Source organism: Haliotis rubra, unplaced genomic scaffold (assembly GCF_003918875.1).
Source record: "Haliotis rubra isolate DU_JTF1 unplaced genomic scaffold, ASM391887v1 Scf746, whole genome shotgun sequence".
NCBI lineage: Eukaryota > Metazoa > Mollusca > Gastropoda > Lepetellida > Haliotidae > Haliotis > Haliotis rubra.
In genome coordinates, this window is record NW_025767464.1 from 112074 (window position 1) to 130017 (window position 17944).

General features: G+C 39.9%; 1 protein-coding gene across 1 annotated transcript; it reads right to left on the bottom strand.

The window, feature by feature from the left end:
- Positions 1-3614: 3614 nt before the first annotated feature.
- On the bottom strand, positions 3615-13828 carry LOC124259992 (mucin-2-like). Its single transcript, XM_046694221.1, has 4 exons — positions 13758-13828; positions 10353-10447; positions 8019-8124; positions 3615-4978 (listed from the first exon to the last, which is right to left on the bottom strand). Exons 2-4 carry the CDS (start codon positions 10438-10440, stop codon positions 3862-3864), a joined length of 1311 nt encoding a protein of 436 aa, XP_046550177.1. The 5' UTR covers positions 10441-10447; positions 13758-13828; the 3' UTR covers positions 3615-3861.
- Between the last annotated feature and the right edge of the window lie 4116 nt (positions 13829-17944).

Below are 17944 nucleotides of genomic sequence, written 5' to 3' on the forward strand. Positions count from 1 at the left end.
GGTGGTCAGACTCGAAGACTTGGTTCACACTTGTCGTATCCCAACTGTGCCAGATCGATGCTAATGACGCTGATCACTGGATTATCTGGTCCACACTCGAATATTTACAGACCAACGCCATACAGCGGGGATATTGGTGAGTGCGGCGTTAAACAACAAACAAATAAAGAATCTTACGATCATGGTGCCTTTCATACTGGTGATCTATAGCCCGTTTTAAATTTTGTGTATCATGGTCTATAAGTTACATATTATATTTGTCTACGAGTAGCTTTTAAAACAATTTGTGATATAGGATCTGTTTTTGTACTGCCCTTCGGTGACAGCTTTTAAGTCTTAGCCTACACTGTTCCACTCACAACATGGCTGAAATACTGCCGACATGACTTTAAAATTTAATTCACTCACTCACTATTGCTATCGAAAGGGCAATGTCGCTTTTCTTTCAAGATGGAGTTCAAGAACATGTTATGCAAATGTCATAAAACGACAAGCAATGGAAGCGGACTTGCAAAGTAAGAGATTTTACGTGCGCATCTGATACATGAGAGCGATTGACATTCAATAAATTATACTCAGATGAGTTTTAGGATCAAACATTATATTCTCATGGGGTGGAGAAAGAAATAACGTTCCCTTTGTCTTGCAAACCATATTGAATGCATATTGAAGTATAAGAATGCATAACTAAGCTCCAGTAAATGCATATAAAATATAAATGTTTAAGCTGAAAATCGTTATGTAAAGCAGTTAATATTTGAGAATAAGTGTGTTCTGTTTCAGATTTTGAATGGTTTCAATTTTACTCTTGCGTAACCTGTGACGTACACAAACGAAATTGTAATGATTTTACATCGTCGCTCAATCGAGCAGCCAGCCGCCAATTGTAATATGGATTTGTCAATGAAATTCATGTTAGGAAGTTTGAGTGAAAAATATCTCGCAATTGAATTGTTACTCGTTTCCCACACGTATATTGATGTTCTCATACAATATCAGCCTGCTACATTCGAGTATGTTATATTTGAAATATGGTACAAAATTCATGGTCACATATGTAATATTGCTGGTTATAGGACCTGAAATCGATAACCTCATCTCTTACATTACTGTGAATATTAGTCACCCTACATCTCCGTGCTGTAAGTAGGTAGAATACTTTGTCTATGTGGCAACCAGCCTGTAAATGTGGGGAGTGTTTATTGTCTGTGATAGTGTCGTATCTGTGATAGTGTCGTATCTGTGATCGGGTTTCATAACCACATGTTCACGATATGGAAAGAACCATACAATGGATGTATCAGTAGTCAATCGAGTCACATTGGTGTTATTTTCAAGATGGCGGCTCTTTTGGTATCATGTGGTCGGTCATGTGACCGGATGCGTAGCCATTTTGACGGATCTTGCTTGACGGAACGGGATCTAGCCGGAGGTGGGAAAACGACAGGTTGCAGGAATCGGAAGGTATTCGGCGGGCTGGTGGAGAGATGACGGGAGGGCAATGGAGAGTGTTTGGGGGTCAGCGGGTGAAGAGTGTATTTTTTAGTATGTGTTTGTTCAAGCATTCTTTTGAGATGATTCGGGGTGGCCCTGAAGAGTTCCGTTGAATAGTGACTCACCCGGACGAGTCGTCTGTTTTGGTGGTGGGGGTCGCTGGAGGTCGTGATGGAGTCTTCCATAGCTTCTACCAACTGCAAGACACGCTGGCATTGATTTTGGAAGAAGTCTGTAAATGACCTTGGATGATTGTTACCTTGTCACTCAACAGCGTGAACAGGAGATCGCCTGCAGTTTAATACACTTTATTTCATGGGAGGTTGACCTGTCATGCAACTGGGGCTGGACGTTTTAGGGTCTTGTGGGGGCAGTTGATACTGCAATGACCTTCTTTGTTCCAGTAAACAGCAGGCATATGGACAGTCGTATTAACTGGGATGGCTGTCATTGTTTGCTGCTTAGTTCTGTGGGCATCTGCAAAGACGATCTAATGGAACACCATACACTGTACAGTTCACCATAGGGCAGTTCAGATAACTACAGTCATCTGTTTGACACAGTTACGAGGATGTCTGTACACTTTGAGTCTCTGTAAGCAACTGTTGGCGAGAGCTGGAAAAGATTGAGCTTTTATTGCCGGTACATGACGTTAATTTGGCGTCAGTGGCGTCACCGTCGCCCCAATTGTCTCACGCCACCATGACGTCATGCCGTTTTATATACCTCGAGCTCAGGATGACCTTGTCAGTTGCAGCCACGCCGGCACCTTCTAATATAAAAGAAATGGAGGAAGAAGAAGAAATCCGTAACTCATTACTTGACGCGGACTGACCGAAGAACAGCCAAGAAGTACTACGACAAGCACCTCAGGTTCAGATGCTGAATCTCACGTCTCACTTTGGAACTTAAAGGAATTATTTGTTTCTATCAAAACTATATAAGAGACTAATTGATGGTCTAAGTCCGTCGTATTCTTAAACATTTCATATCAATAATTATCTGCTGCGGGTGAGAGCTTAAGAGCTTTCGAAATTATCCCTTAAATGTATATACATCGGAAGAAACAACTGACTGACGTAACCAATCTGTCTATCTGTATGTATGTATGTATGTATGTATGTATGTATGTATGTATGTATGTATGTATGTATGTATGTATGTATGTATGTATGTATGTATGTATGTATGTATGTATGTATGTATGTATGTATGTATGTATGTATGTATGTATGTATGTATGTATGTATGTATCTATGTATGTATGTATCTATGTATGTATGTATGTATGTTATTTGTGCCACTCAACCAAACTGACTTTGTCTGTGTAAACCTACTCGTTGCCGGGATGGACGAGCTCAGAATTTAATGTTTGGTTATCCTGTTATTTAAACTCCACACGATTTTGTTTCTCAAAAATACACTTTTCACACTCCTGATTCTACGATGATTTAGAGACTAAAGTTGCACGATGATTTGATTCGTTCGGAGACAACATTCCTATTGATACCTGTGGTAGTTCATCAATCTGTTTAGTGAATCCATTTAGAGGTACCTCTGAAGACCCGGGGTTAAAAAAATCTTTACCAACCATACTTATCATTAAAGGCTAGCATAGATGGAGATGGAGATCTCTGAGTGTGCCATTAAACAACAACATCCATATTATAGACACTGCCTTCATGTGTGTCTTTGGAAAATTTGTATATATCCTGCTATGTTAGGATTCATATAGTTGTGTATGTATGTCTTTATGTAAAGTGTCGGTGGGGTAGCCCAGTGGTTAAAGCGTCCGCTCGTCATGCCGAAGACCCGGGTTTGATTCCCCAAATGAGTACAATGTGTTAAGCCCATTTCTGTGTCCACCGTATTGATATTACTGGAATATTGCTAAAAACCGGCGTAAAACTAAAATCTCCCACTCACTCACAATGACACTAGGACTACATTATCTAAACACCATCGTGATACATGTGTACAACATTGAATACCAAATATGACCGGTATGTGATATGATGAAGTTACCGTTATGTTACGTTGATCAAGTACACAGTTACCATGGCAGCGTTTGAATTTTCGAATTCGAAATTAAATTAAGAAAACACTTGTTGCTGTTGAAGGTTTATTTGATTAAAGGGGGCCGTTATGTGATTTCTTTGAAATCATAAATACCATTTTAATTTTAATCTTGAACAAAATTAGAAACATTAAATCTGCCCAGAAAGACAGTAGATATATATTATTAGAAAACAGTAAAGGACACCAAGTCTGGTCATATGACTGTATGCGAGCTTTCCTTAACTTCCTTTGAGTAATATATATGACACGTTTTGAGCCCATATTGACCAGGCTGTTAATCAGAAATGATTACAAAGTTATATTTTCGTCAAGTATGGCGAACAAAATAGAAAATTTCTTGCCACGTCGCATTTTTGATGCGATGTACTTCAACAGCTGGCTGTTGTCATTTTTCGTCTTCTTCCTCTTTTCCTCGACTGTATTTCTTCTCTTCTTCAACGCTGATGTGAATGATCTACCAACCTCTTCATTTTTCCACTCGTCATTAAGCTCACGCTTCTTCCTAACTAACGTAGGGGATGTCGTTGTTGTAGTTGGAGGAGCTGTTGTAAAATCAGCAACCACTACATCCTCCGTTGTGGTCGTGTCCGGGTCTGCTGCTGCTGCCCTTGTTGTTGTAGTTACTGGAGGCGTTGTAGGTGCCGTTTTGCAAGTGGGAGGTGTTGTAGGTGCCGTTGTGGAAGTGGGAGGTGTTGTAGGTGCCGTTGTGGAAGTGGGAGGTGTTGTAGGTGCCGTTGTGGAAGTGGGCAGTGTTGTAGGTGCCGTTGTGGAAGTTGGAGGTGTTGTAGGTGCTGTTGTGGAAGTGGGAGGCGTTGTAATTGTCGTTGTAGTACTTGGAGGGAGTGTTGTAAAAATATCAATCACCACGTTCTCCGTTGTGGTCGTGGCCGGCTCTGCTGCTACCGTAGATGTTGTAGTTACTGGCGGTGTTGTAGGTGCCGTTGTGGAAGTGGGAGGCGTTGTAGGTGCTGTTGTGGAAGTGGGAGGCCTTGTAGGTGTCGTTGTGGAAGTGGGAGGCGTTGTAATTGTCGTTGTAGTACTTGGAGGGAGTGTTGTAAAAATATCAATCACCACGTTCTCCGTTGTGGTCGTGGCCGGCTCTGCTGCTACCGTAGATGTTGTAGTTACTGGAGGCGTTGTAGCTGTAGTTGTTGTTGTTGGAGGGACTGTTGTAAAATCATGATGATAAGTGTCTTCTGTCGATGTAGTTATATCCTCCGAGCGTTCACGTCGGTATATTAGGTCAACAAGTCGAGCGGACACAGACCTTGGGGAACGTCGTGCAGGTTGATGCAGGTCACGTCGCCTTCTCTTTGTTGTGCAAGCTAAGGTAGAGGTGCTGGTTTCTTGCACTAGTGCGGAACATTCCTGGTCGATGGAAAGGCAACTTTGGTCCGCCTGGCTTCTGGAAAATATAATTAAAATCGAAATGTTCATCAAATATGTAAAATATTTCAGATTGGGGTAAGTATTCTCAACAGTGTTAGCCTTTGGACTAACCTCTACATTACTGGCGTGGTGGGCGAGCTGGCTAAAGCGCCAGGCTAGTGATCCAGCGAGGTTGAGGTGCTGGGATCGAGCCCACCTGTGACCGGGTGTAAAAACCTTGTAGTCAACTTTGTGTGCAGACTCTTTCAGTGTTGTCACAACCCCTAGTGTACAGTACACAACCCTGTGCATTTAAAAGAACCCACGAATCCGTTGGTATATGACCAGATGGTGGCCACATGAATACGTGCAAACACCTAGTTGCGGGTACACCAACCTGCAGTAAACTTGGACAAAGTACTGTGACTATGTGTCCCAATCCACCCAACTGTGAATGGGTACCTCGTTAGGATGAGAAAGCCACAATAACTCGGTTCGCCTAGTGGCTGCAAGATTTGTATACTCTCCAGGGAGTTGAGATTGATAATAGATGTGCCGTTGAGATTGACATCCAATGATAGAGGGAAAAATACCAGCGCCTTGAGCATGCACTAGTGCGTTGATATGTGCGCTATATAAATATACTATAATAATAATAATAATAATAATAATAATAATAATAATAATAATAATAATACCCAATAGGAACCAAGGAATACGCAGGAACCACGGAATACGTAGGAACCACGGAATACGTAGGAACCTCAGATTCTGAATGTCCCTTCTCACTGGGTTTCATTTTCAAGTTAAAGGAATTGTTTATATCAAATATATTCAGAGACTAAGCGTTAGTCGTATTGTACCCGTGCGGTAAATCGAATAAAGGTCATTGTAACGAAAGGATGCTTTAACTCAAACTGGTCGCTCGTCATGACAACCGCTTGTCACTGACCCAAGCAACATATCCTTGTCCCAGTAGACGATCATAGTTCGCATGTCGATACCCACACACTCTTTTCACGCTTTGGTAGTCAACTGCAGATCATGCGTAAGGGAATATATTAAAACAGTTTGTTGCTGGATGTGTATTATAATCCCCGAGGAGCTTCTAATGACGTCATTGCCGAGGTAATGTAATGTCATATTAGGTATCGATACCTTCACGAGAGACGAGGAACCAAGGAATACGGTGGAACCAAAGAATACGTAGGAACCAAGGAATACGCAGGAACCACGGAATACGTAGCAACCAAGGAATACGCAGGAACCAAGGAATACATAGGAACCAAGGAATACGCAGGAACCAAGGAATACGCAGGAACAGGTAGGAACCAAGGAATACGTAGGAACCACGGAATACGTAGGAACCAAGGAATACGTAGGAACCAAGGAATACGCAGGAACCATGGAATACGTAGGAACCAAGGAATACGGAGGAACCAAGGAATACGTAGGAACCAAGGAATACGCAGGAACCACAGAATACGTAGGAACCAAGGAATACGTAGGAACCAAGGAATACGCGAGAACCAAGGAATACGTAGGAACCAAGGAATACGTAGGAACCAAGGAATACGCAGGAACCACGGAATATGTAGGAACCACGGAATATGTAGGAACCAAGGAATACGCAGGAACAAAGGAATACGCAGGAACCAAGGAATACATAGGAACCAAGGAATACGCAGGAACCACGGAATATGTAGGAACCAAGGAATACGCAGGAACCAAGGAATATGCAGGAACCAAGGAATACGCAGGAACCAAGGAATACGTAGGAACCAAGGAATACGTAGGAACAAAGGAATACGTAGGAACCAAGGAATACGTAGGAACCACGGAATACGTAGGAACCAAGGAATACGCAGGAACCAAGGAATACATAGGAACCAAGGAATACGTAGGAACCAAGGAATACGCTGGAACCAAGGAATACGCAGGAACAAAGGAATACGTAGGAACCAAGGAATACGTAGGAACCACGGAAAGTAGGAAGGAATACATAGGAACCAAGGAATACGTAGGAACCAAGGAATACGTAGGAACAAGGAATACATAGGAACCAAGGAATACGTAGGAACCAAGGAATACGCAGGAACCAAGGAATACATAGGAACCAAGGAATACGCAGGAACAAAGGAATACGCAGGAACCAAGGAATACATAGGAACCAAGGAATACGCAGGAACCACGGAATATGTAGGAACCAAGGAATACGCAGGAACCAAGGAATATGCAGGAACCAAGGAATACGCAGGAACCACGGAATACGTAGGAACCAAGGAATACATAGGAACCAAGGAATACGTAGGAACCAAGGAATACGCTGGAACCAAGGAATACGTAGGAACAAAGGAATACGTAGGAACCAAGGAATACGTAGGAACCACGGAATACGTAGGAACCAAGGAATACATAGGAACCAAGGAATACGTAGGAACCAAGGAATACGTAGGAACAGAGGAATACGTAGGAACCAAGGAATACGTAGGAACCAAGGAATACGCAGGAACCAAGGAATACATAGGAACCAAGGAATACGCAGGAACAAAGGAATACGCAGGAACCAAGGAATACATAGGAACCAAGGAATACGCAGGAACCACGGAATATGTAGGAACCAAGGAATACGCAGGAACCAAGGAATATGCAGGAACCAAGGAATACGCAGGAACCACGGAATACGTAGGAACCAAGGAATACGTAGGAACAAAGGAATACGTAGGAACAAAGGAATACGTAGGAACCACGGAATACGTAGGAACCAAGGAATACGTAGGAACCAAGGAATACATAGGAACCAAGGAATACGTAGGAACCAAGGAATACGCTGGAACCAAGGAATACGCAGGAACCAAGGACCACGTAGGAACCAAGGAACACGTAGGAACCAAGGAATACGTAGGAACCAAGGAATACGTAGGAACCAAGCTTCTAATACTTCGAGATAACCGTATGTGTGGCGCATCACAGTTCGACACAAAGGGGTGTGAATCTGCGTGGTTATATCACATTATATCTATATAACACATAACACACATATAACATGCATATAACACATATAGTCCGCCACCTACCGACATGCAGACACCTTCCCCGAGGTACAGAACAGCCAAATTCCACATTGAGTAACATCATGTTGTCCATCCGTCAGGTCAGTCGATGGTGTCTTGCACATTACACCTGAAGATGATTTTTAGTTTGTACTTAATGGCATGCACTTAATGATAAGGGCAAATAATGTATTTTGATAAGAACTATATCTAAAAGTGACGTCAAGAACAATATCATAACGGTATGCACCAGGTCTTCAGGGCTGCCCAGAAATAGGTATGTCATTGGTGCACTGAGCTGTAATGCACTGATGTAAGCTGCGTAACTTCACTGACTGAACACAGATATAACATGCAGAGCAAGAGAGAGAGAGAGAGAGAGAGAGAGGAGAGAGAAAGAGGAGAGAGAAAAGGAGAGAGAGAAAGAGAGGGAGAAAGAGAGGGAGGAAGAGAGAGAGGAGAGAGAGGAGAGAGAGAGAGAGAGGAGAGAGAGGAGAGAGGAGGAGAGAGAGAAAGGGAGAGAGAGGAGAGAGGAGGAGGGGAGAGAGAGAGAGAGAGGAGAGAGAGAGAGAGGAGAGAGAGAAAGGAGAGAGAGGAGGAGAGAGAAGGAGAGAGAAAAGGAGAGAGAGAGAGGAGAGAGAGAGAGAAAGAGAGGAGGAGAGAGAGAAGAGAGAGAGAGAGAGAGAGAGAGAGAGAGAGAGAGAGAGAGAGAGGAGAGAGAGAGAGAGAGAGAGAGAGAGAGAGAGGAGAGAGAGAGAGAGAGAGGAGAGAGAAAGAGAGAGAGGAGAGAAAGAAGGAGAGAGAGAACGAGAGAAAAGGAGAGAGAGAGAAAAGAGAGAGGAGAGAGAGAGAAGGAAAGAGAGAGAAGGAGAGAGACAGCTTGAAAAGTTAAATGACCCCATAAAATGTTAATCCTTTGTCAAATTCGACAAATATCTACAAATCTCAAATGGGTAACCTGTTATCAACAGTTGGATGATATACCGTCGATGACAGGGTAAACCTTTACCATCTTCTAAATAACATTTCAAGGGGTTAAGCGCAGTAGTTGGAACAGTGAAACAAGTTCACGTGTGGTACGTGATGAGCGTTAACTTAGACCAACCCTACTTGATCTCAGTGTTTCATTTAATCATTTAATTTGAAACTATGAGCGTTTGTTAAACAACGTTTATCCTAAGTTGAATAAAATTCTGAGGTTTAAATGTTCAATTGACAAGGTAAAATTTCGAGCATTCGCAATCTTATTTTCACTGTATTTGATTTACCTTTCTGTTTAAAGTGAAATTCATCGGTACGTTTTCACTGCAAACACTATAGTCCCTCATCAAATTCGGCGCCAGTACCATTCACCAAGGCAATATTTCCCCATGCACCACTGACATATCTGTAATGTTCTTGACAGCTGTCGACGGTGGCCATGAAAACCTATTCCATCTTGTTGTGATATTGTTCAATGGGTTTTTCTCAGACATTTACATAAAAATATCTTAAATCAATGTTCTCAGTATGTGACAGAAACGTTCACAAAGGTATTTTTAATCGGTTGTTGTGCTCTAAAAAGGTCTTTGAAACACTGAATGAAGTACACGTAATTACCTTAAGCTGTTTATTGGAAATTGCAATGTTTTGTTACCGTAGCAATCAGACAACCTATGGATAACAACAGCTGTAACACTCAATAATCTACACCGTTCAGTGTAGATGTCACAGTTGTCGAGAGTGTAGCCATGGTTATACCTACAGAGAAGGATATGTTGTTTTCCATACCTTTTGTCTACTCTGTTGTTCGTCAACACACTCCGGCACAGCGATGACTAACATAACATCACTGCCACAGGCTAATTTGCATATCACGTGACCGGACTTTTCTCTTCTTTGTAATCAAACGCGCATATTCATAATAAGAAGAGACTGGACTCACGAAAGCTTTTCGGCGCTCTCTTCATAATGTTTTACATTGTTACATATATATTCTTCCACAACTGCGACAGTAAGGTCCATGACAGTACATATTTAGATATCAAACTGGCTGCATCGTTTGCTCTCCATCAGCTTCGATGACAGCACGTGGAGCCGTACAACCTATGTAAACAAAGGATCGCTACGCAAATCGAAATAGTGTTACATGTTTTTTGGATATTTTCTCAGTGAAACTAACCATTCTATTAAAGATGTTTAGTTAGATGTGTAGACTCGTCAAAAATAAAAGAGTAAAAGAAATCTGTACATTATATTGAATGGACATTGCAAGATGTGACGAATCGTCACATTTTTCTGGCCTGTGGCAGAGGAACTATGCTGGCTTGCCGCATGGAACTCTGGGTAGGAGAGTGGTTCGTCAACTGTCTCACCTACCTTGTGTCACAACCTCCAGCGTCGGACTGACACAATTCTCGCAAGTTGCAACAGTGAAGAAACACAAGAGAAGAAGTATAACCATCATTGAGAATCTGAAACAGAAAACATGCTACGACTTGCAGAGTCTTTTAGTTTGAGACATTAAATTACAGCTTTGGACAAAATCCTCCACCACAGGCCCTCGTGGTGGTTGATGTTTGTTAAGGAGACATTTACAAATGGTGCTTTCTTTTGAGAAGCCATTGCTGGAAAAAAATCTTACTTTTCTTCCAAGTCAAGCAGTCGATGAAAGTAAAAATTCCCGAAAATGTATAAAGAATATAGCAGCGTTGACCAACCAGATGGCTTGCTTCGACCTCACCGGTTTTTTGCGAATATATCGTCAGCCATTTGTGTCAAGGTCGTTTAGTTGAGGGTCAAAATCGGGTTTCAATCGACTTGCAGAAATAACAATAAAGAACTGGTAGGTGTCATGAGTAGTGCTCGATAGGCCAATCATCCATGATTATGTTTACATTAAGTTTTAATCGATTTCATGCGATGGTAGCGTAGCGATCGGCAAAGCAGTCGGGTGGGGTGCACCGAAGTGTCCGGCCTTGTCATAATGTATTGTACTGTGAAGCATTTCGAGTCGGGGGTCATCTCAAAAACAATATTATTTTAATCATTAATCCTCGCAAAGATACGAGGGCCTGTGATCTCCACCGCATAAAGAATACCAAAGCATGATGTAATCGCATATCCTGCCTTCAACAACTCAGGCTCTTGGTTGTTGGTACATGTCATCGTATCCCAGTTGAGTAAATCATTATTCATGATGTCAGTGAATTTTCTGGTCCAGACTCGATTACTTACAGACCACCGTCATATACAGTTAGAATATTGCTCAGAGTGACGTTACACAGCATATTTCTATTTTCAGATGAAGATTTGTGTAAGGTTATCAAGGAAGAGTTAGATTCATTAGAAGGCCAAATGACATTTAATGAATTTCAGAAAAGAACTTGCAAACTACCAAAGAATAACAACATCAGACCTATCTTTTTGGAAGGATATATCTTCCTTCATTGAGGTCCATGATCTATAGTTATCTACTGCCTATTTGTCTGTCACACAAAAACAGGTGTCGTAACCTGCAGACCAATTTCCCTTATGTACTAACCATACAGACTTCTTTCCTCTGTCACTGCTGAAGGATTAATTCTGTTCTCCCTTACCTGATTAGTACTGATCAAACTGGTTTCATGTCTGGCGGACACGCGGGTGATAATACAACACTGATAGATGATTTGAAGAACTGTGCAAAATCTAACAACATTCCTTTAATGTTGTTCTTTATAGTCTTCTAGAAGACTTTTGATTCCGTTGCGATTCCAACTTTTATTAGCAAAACTTTGACTTAGGCAAGGACACCGAAACTGGTTCAATATTCCATGCGATGGTGCCAATTCTCGTTTAGTTACCAACAGCACATTGTCTAATTGGTTTTCTGCTGAACGTTGCTGTAGTCAAGGTGATCCGCTATACCCTTACATCTTCATGAAACAATGTGAAAAATGTGAAGTTCAAGGAAGGTAACACAGTATGCAGATGAGAGAGGGATTATATTAGAGTGAGTGAGTGAGTTAAAATTTAAAGTCACATCGGCAATATTTCAGCCATATCGTGACTAAAGCAAATTCTATTTTCAAGATAAATACACATAAGTTATAAAACCCTGTCAACGAAGGACGGTAAAATGACAAGGATTATGTTAGACATTACCGGTGACACATTAAACACGTCTGCTGATATGTCAGGAGTAAAAATACATTTTGACAAATCTCAGGTAATATAGATACTTACCATGAATAATAGTCTGGCGAAGTATTTCCCCTGTCTAAATATTTAGGGGAATTCAGAATATTTTAAGCTACTAACAGATATCTTTCAACAGAATTAAGTCTCATGACTGACGAAAAATTGAAAATAGACTTCTTCTTTTTTTTAAATCAATTAATGATAAACAGACTGATGAAAAGATTCTGTAGTCATCTTGGTAGAATTGTTATTGTCAATGCTTTAGTCATTTCAAAAGTAAATTATCTATTTCTGACACTCCCTAACCCTATTAGCCATTTGGAACTAAAATGTTATTTTAATTTCTTTGGCGTGGGAAACCAGATCAGATTAAAAGAACTTTTATCTGTAATCACTGAAAGATGGCTGTTTTGGTATGGCTGAATTTCCTTTCCGCGTTTATTCATTAAAGCTACCTTGGATGAGAAAACTATTGGACATCATAAATGGAACACATTTCGTTTACAACAATGACATCACAAACGGTAAATAATTATCTTTTAATCTAAATGGTTTGGTAAAGGTGTCAGCCAACTACTGGACTTTATTAATCCCAAAGGGAACATAAGGACTTGAGCAATTCCAATACACTTTTGAACTCGATGTCAATATCTTCATTATCACAGACAGACAGACAGACAGACAGACGGTTTATTTGCGTAATATCGGCCTAGTGGCCTATAATACAGTTATACAGTTGTATAAATCGATGTACCGTGGTCAAATGGATCCAGCTCTTGTTTGGAATACATTATGCAGAAATAAAGCAGTGAAATATATTACCTGACAGTTTCTTGATTTGAAAATAGATTCTAAAGTTAGTGGACCTTTATACACTTTTCGAAGTTGTACCAAATATTTTTCTCGCCAACATTCGTAATATTTACAATAAAAAAAGACATGATTCTCGTCTTCAACTTCCAATGCATTACATACAGTGCACAAATATCCTGTTATATCTTCATTATCAATGGCTAATCAAGGCTATAAAGAAATACCTGAGTAAGTTGAAAATGGGTAAGCCCGCATCTTTTGCTGAAACTGATAATACTGTAGTAAGGGAAACTGCTGTCAGTAGTACATAAGAAAGGCAAAGAATGTTATTCTATTTTGAATGTGTGTGATCCTTAACTTAAACTGTAAGGGGCAGGGGGAATGTGTTCCTGCTGAATTACAGTGGGAAAATATTAATAAAACCACTTAAAACTACTTTAGATACCAAACTGAGATGGTTTCAAGCCAGAATTATTCACAGGATATTATCAACTAAACATTTTTATACAATCAACTTCACTGATTTTATTATCTGTTTTATCTATTATCTTTTCGAGTCCGCACCAGACAATCCAGTGATCAACAGCATGATCATCGTTCTACGCAATTGCGACATGATGACTTGTGTCAACCAAGTCAGCGAGCCTGACCACCCGATCCCGTTAGTCGCCTTTTACAAGATTGGGTTACTGAAGACCAATTCTACCCCGTATCCTCACGGGTATTGCCGTACCCTAAAATACACATGCAATAAACATTAAATCTGATACAAAGACAAGGTGTACTCACTTGCTTCCTTCTTCTGGTGAGATTGTGTGAAGTACCCGTGTTCTACTTATAAAGCCCGCACTAATGGCGCCATCTGGTCACAGTTGCGTGATCGTATATCAGGTCGATAGATCAAAATACAATATCAAACGGCATAGCATGTAGGTATATTTGTGCAAATGTCTCCCGTCGCATCTGCACGATATAGAATTAAGCTGGCGTCTGTTTTGCCACAAGTCGCAGATCAATATGTCTGGATGCCGTTGTACAAAGCGATCTTAGCGCTAAGGTGACCTTAACTCCCATACTTTAACACTGACTTAAGGCCGCCTTAGCGCTTAGGTTGTTTTGATCAACACCACCCTTGTCCACATTGGCAGACGTTTTTTGTTACGGAATATAAGAAACTAATACATAAGAAATTCAAATATTTCACGTATACAACAATAGTGATTTTGCACCGCTTTTAGCAATATTCCAGCAATATCACGGCGGGGGACACTAGAAATGGGCTTGGCTCATTGTACCAATGTGGGTAACCTGGATTTCGGTGGACGAGCAAACGCTTTAACCACTATGCTACCCCACCGCCCCTTGTACAGTATGACATTGGGAGGGATGACACACTGACATACCCCGAGATGTGTCGGGTTAGAACTGATCCCCAACTACCCATGCTTGTCGTAAGATGGTGGATCTTACTGATTGACGGGATCGAAGACAGTCTTGATGCAGGAAATCGTATTCCAATTACCCGTGGAGATCCGGGTTAGAATTTGTCTTCAGTAACCCATGCGTGTCGTAAGAGGCGACCTGGATCAGGAGGTCAGACTCGCTGACTTGGTTGAAACATGTCATCGTATCCCAATCACTGGATTGTCTGGTCCAGACTGGATTATCTACAGACCGCCGCCAATATAGCTGGAATATTGCTGAGTGCAGGGTAATACTAAACTCACTCACTCACGTATTCCAGTTGTATAGATCGATATTCATGATGTCAATATTTGGATTATTTACAGACCGTGGTCATTTTGTTCGAATACGTGGAATAAAAACCCAGTGATTGATCTGTCTGTTAATCATTTTATAATTATGTTTGATGCCGTTCACACGCACGTTATATGTCTATCGATGAGAGACGAGATGAGAAAACAGACATCAATATCTGAAAAATAATATTGCCGAACCAAGCTTGTTTAAACATATATTTAAATAAATAAATATTAGTACAAATGCGAAGAATTCATTAGGTCCATTTTGAAAAGGCAATGGTTAACTTTAAATCAGATCGTCGTTTTGAGTTCTTCGATAAGCTTCTAATAAGGCCATATATAAAAAATGTCCTGTTCTCGTTACCACCCGACCCAAAAATTCGACCCAACCCTAAGATTTTGTCTGACGTTTGAGAAATACTGATCCTTGTATTCGATAATCGTTGGGATAAAATACAACCCTTGTGATAAAATACTAAGATTTATGATATGACTTAATGGATCGGGTGTCCATGCTCGGTGTCTTGTTGTCAACGTGTCAACGTATCCGACACACAGCAAAAATAACTTAGTTTCCGTTCTTGCGGAAACCTAATTAATACTGGGTAATGTAGGTTTCCGCTAGGTTTCAGTATCCGGAAACAGACAATGCGAGTTTCCGCATAGTTTACAAAACTGAAACTAACAAATCTAGGTTTCCGTCAAGTTTCTACAACTGAAACTATCATTATGCGTTTCCATTTAGTTTCAGTTCGCTGAAACATTCATAGCAAAATGACTTAGTTTCCGCTATTGCGGAAACCTATTGAATACTGGGTAATGTAGGTTTCCGCTAGGTTTCTGTTGGTTTCAGCTTAGATGAAATGGCAAACTTAGCTTTGTGCTGTTACATTGGGGGACAATATTTACTTACTGTTACATTTGCAAGATAATTTCTATATACAGAATCCAGCTAGGGTCCGTGCAGGAAGCAAAAGTACTGTACGTTCCCGTAGTCCCTAGTATGTTGATCAACCTTCAGGTGTTGGCAATCTATAGCCCATTTTTATACTGTACCGTTAAAGTGTTTATGGTTACATGCCAGTTTTTAGTGTACATTTGTGATAGACTAGTTATTTTACTGTCCTTAGAAGACAGGTAGGTATATAAGTTTGTTTTATTTCATGTACACATTTACAAATTTAGATTTACGACTTTCACGATATGGCTGCCGATGTGACTTTGTAACTCACTACCATTCTGCATAACTTGTGAATGTACCATTTATTACATTGTACACGAAAAACAACAAACACAGTAACACAGTCACTGATATGATTCATCTGTTTCATTATTTTGAATAGCTCACATTTCAACAGAACCCAATAATGTATGTATGTATGTATGTATGTATGTATGTATGTATGTATGTATGTATGTATGTATGTATGTATGTATGTATGTATGTATGTATGTATGTATGTATGTATGTAATGTAATGTAATGTAATGTAATGTAATGTAATGTATGTATGAGAGAAGCCACATCAAGAGGGAATCTTCAGCATTGGAGAACACAACTTCTGTATGAATATGCAAATACAAATATGTCAAAACCCTACAACATTTTATGCATATGATGAAATGATGTCTACTAGTGCAGGCATAACATACTTGCTGTGGTATTTATTAAACAGATTTTAAATTCAAATTCAAATGTTTATTGTATGAAAGGTCATGGGCCCATATACATGAAGTGTACATTTGAAGCTGCCTCAATGTATCTTAACATATACACACTAACAATCTCACATAGTAAAGACTTGGCAACTTGCTGACAATCATGAAGCTTCTATTGCACTCATACTGAGCTGACAGCAATCCTCTGATCTGGTACATATGAAGCAGAGCCTGAGTTGAGACATTTGTTTTGCCACACAGAGAAAGGGGAAATATAACCAAGTTGATTACAACAAGGCTTGAACCAGTCCACAACCGCAAACAGATGGTGTATGCTCTACTTAAGATCTGTGGGTGAATATGAAGAGTCCTGGTTGATGTCTGGCACAACATCGTTGCCATGCTCATCGTCCCACACAGACTCTGCATCATCCTGCAAATACAATACATACAATGCTTAGTAAAACTACAAAACAGCCAAAGTAACACATGTATACATATTCAAAAACATGCACAGTGGTATATCTGATCACAATGAAATTATAAAATTAGAACGACTAATTTGTAGATGTACCCAAAAGATTTTTTCACAATCACAAAGGAAAGATCTGTAGTATACATGTATATTGTATCTTCCATTGGACATGTCACTTATTTGATTGATTGGTACCAGAAAATAGTAGCCAACCCAGTATTCTGAAGCAAATTGTGGTAATATTTATTACTGTTACTGTACTCATATTCAAGGTAACATCTACTACCAAATCGCCAATTGAAATCTAAGAATAGGTAAAACGGTACATACATATTTTAAATAGATACGAATCATGTTTAAACACTGAATGTAACACCTTATTATATATGTGATCTTATTCATTTCAAATTGAAATAACCAACTCAACTGAGAAAAGCATACAAAACCTAACATTTCCCATGAATGAAAAATCGTGGGTATTTCTTAGTTTTATCAACCCTCTAAAGAAACATTCACAGCAATATAATAACATAAAATATTATTTTTTAATGTGACCTTTACTTTAATTTAAAAACTGTAAAATGTGTAACACAACTTATTCACTTTCAGTTACAGTTACATATTTGATATACAATAATTAAATATATTCATTATTGATATATGATGGATAACAAAGGGACAGATCAAACTGAAGTCGTTAAGTGAAACCTATGAAGTGAAGTATCTTTGACGACTAACCTGATGAGAAACTGCCGTCCATTCCAGACGGATTCCTCGTTTCCTTGAAACAAGCGACTGGCAGTGCGGACAGAAAACTGGTCTTCTTCTTGGAACTGAAAAACATATCAACTTACAATTACACTGGAATCCACGCACTGTTACATTTTGAGTGATTATATTTTTCACAAAGATAAAGAAATTTATTCTATGTATCTATTTAGTGTTTACTTGTTTTTGACTAAATGCTGATGAATAAAAAATATTGTTTTAAGATTTCCTTTAATGAAATTAGGAGCATGGTAGGGTGTAACTATAAATGATTACCAAGCCAACCCTCTTGTCAATCTCCAACAAGTCCCT

Coding starts and splice junctions, on each gene's coding strand:
- LOC124259992 (XM_046694221.1), bottom strand. CDS start 10,440: ATGATGGTTATACTTCTTCTCTTGTGTTTCTTCACTGTTGCAACTTGC. Junction 8,125..10,352: donor GCTGGAGGTTGTGACACAAG/GTAGGTGAGACA, acceptor AATCATCTTCAG/GTGTAATGTGCAAGACACCA. Junction 4,979..8,018: donor GGGAAGGTGTCTGCATGTCG/GTAGGTGGCGGA, acceptor TATATTTTCCAG/AAGCCAGGCGGACCAAAGTT.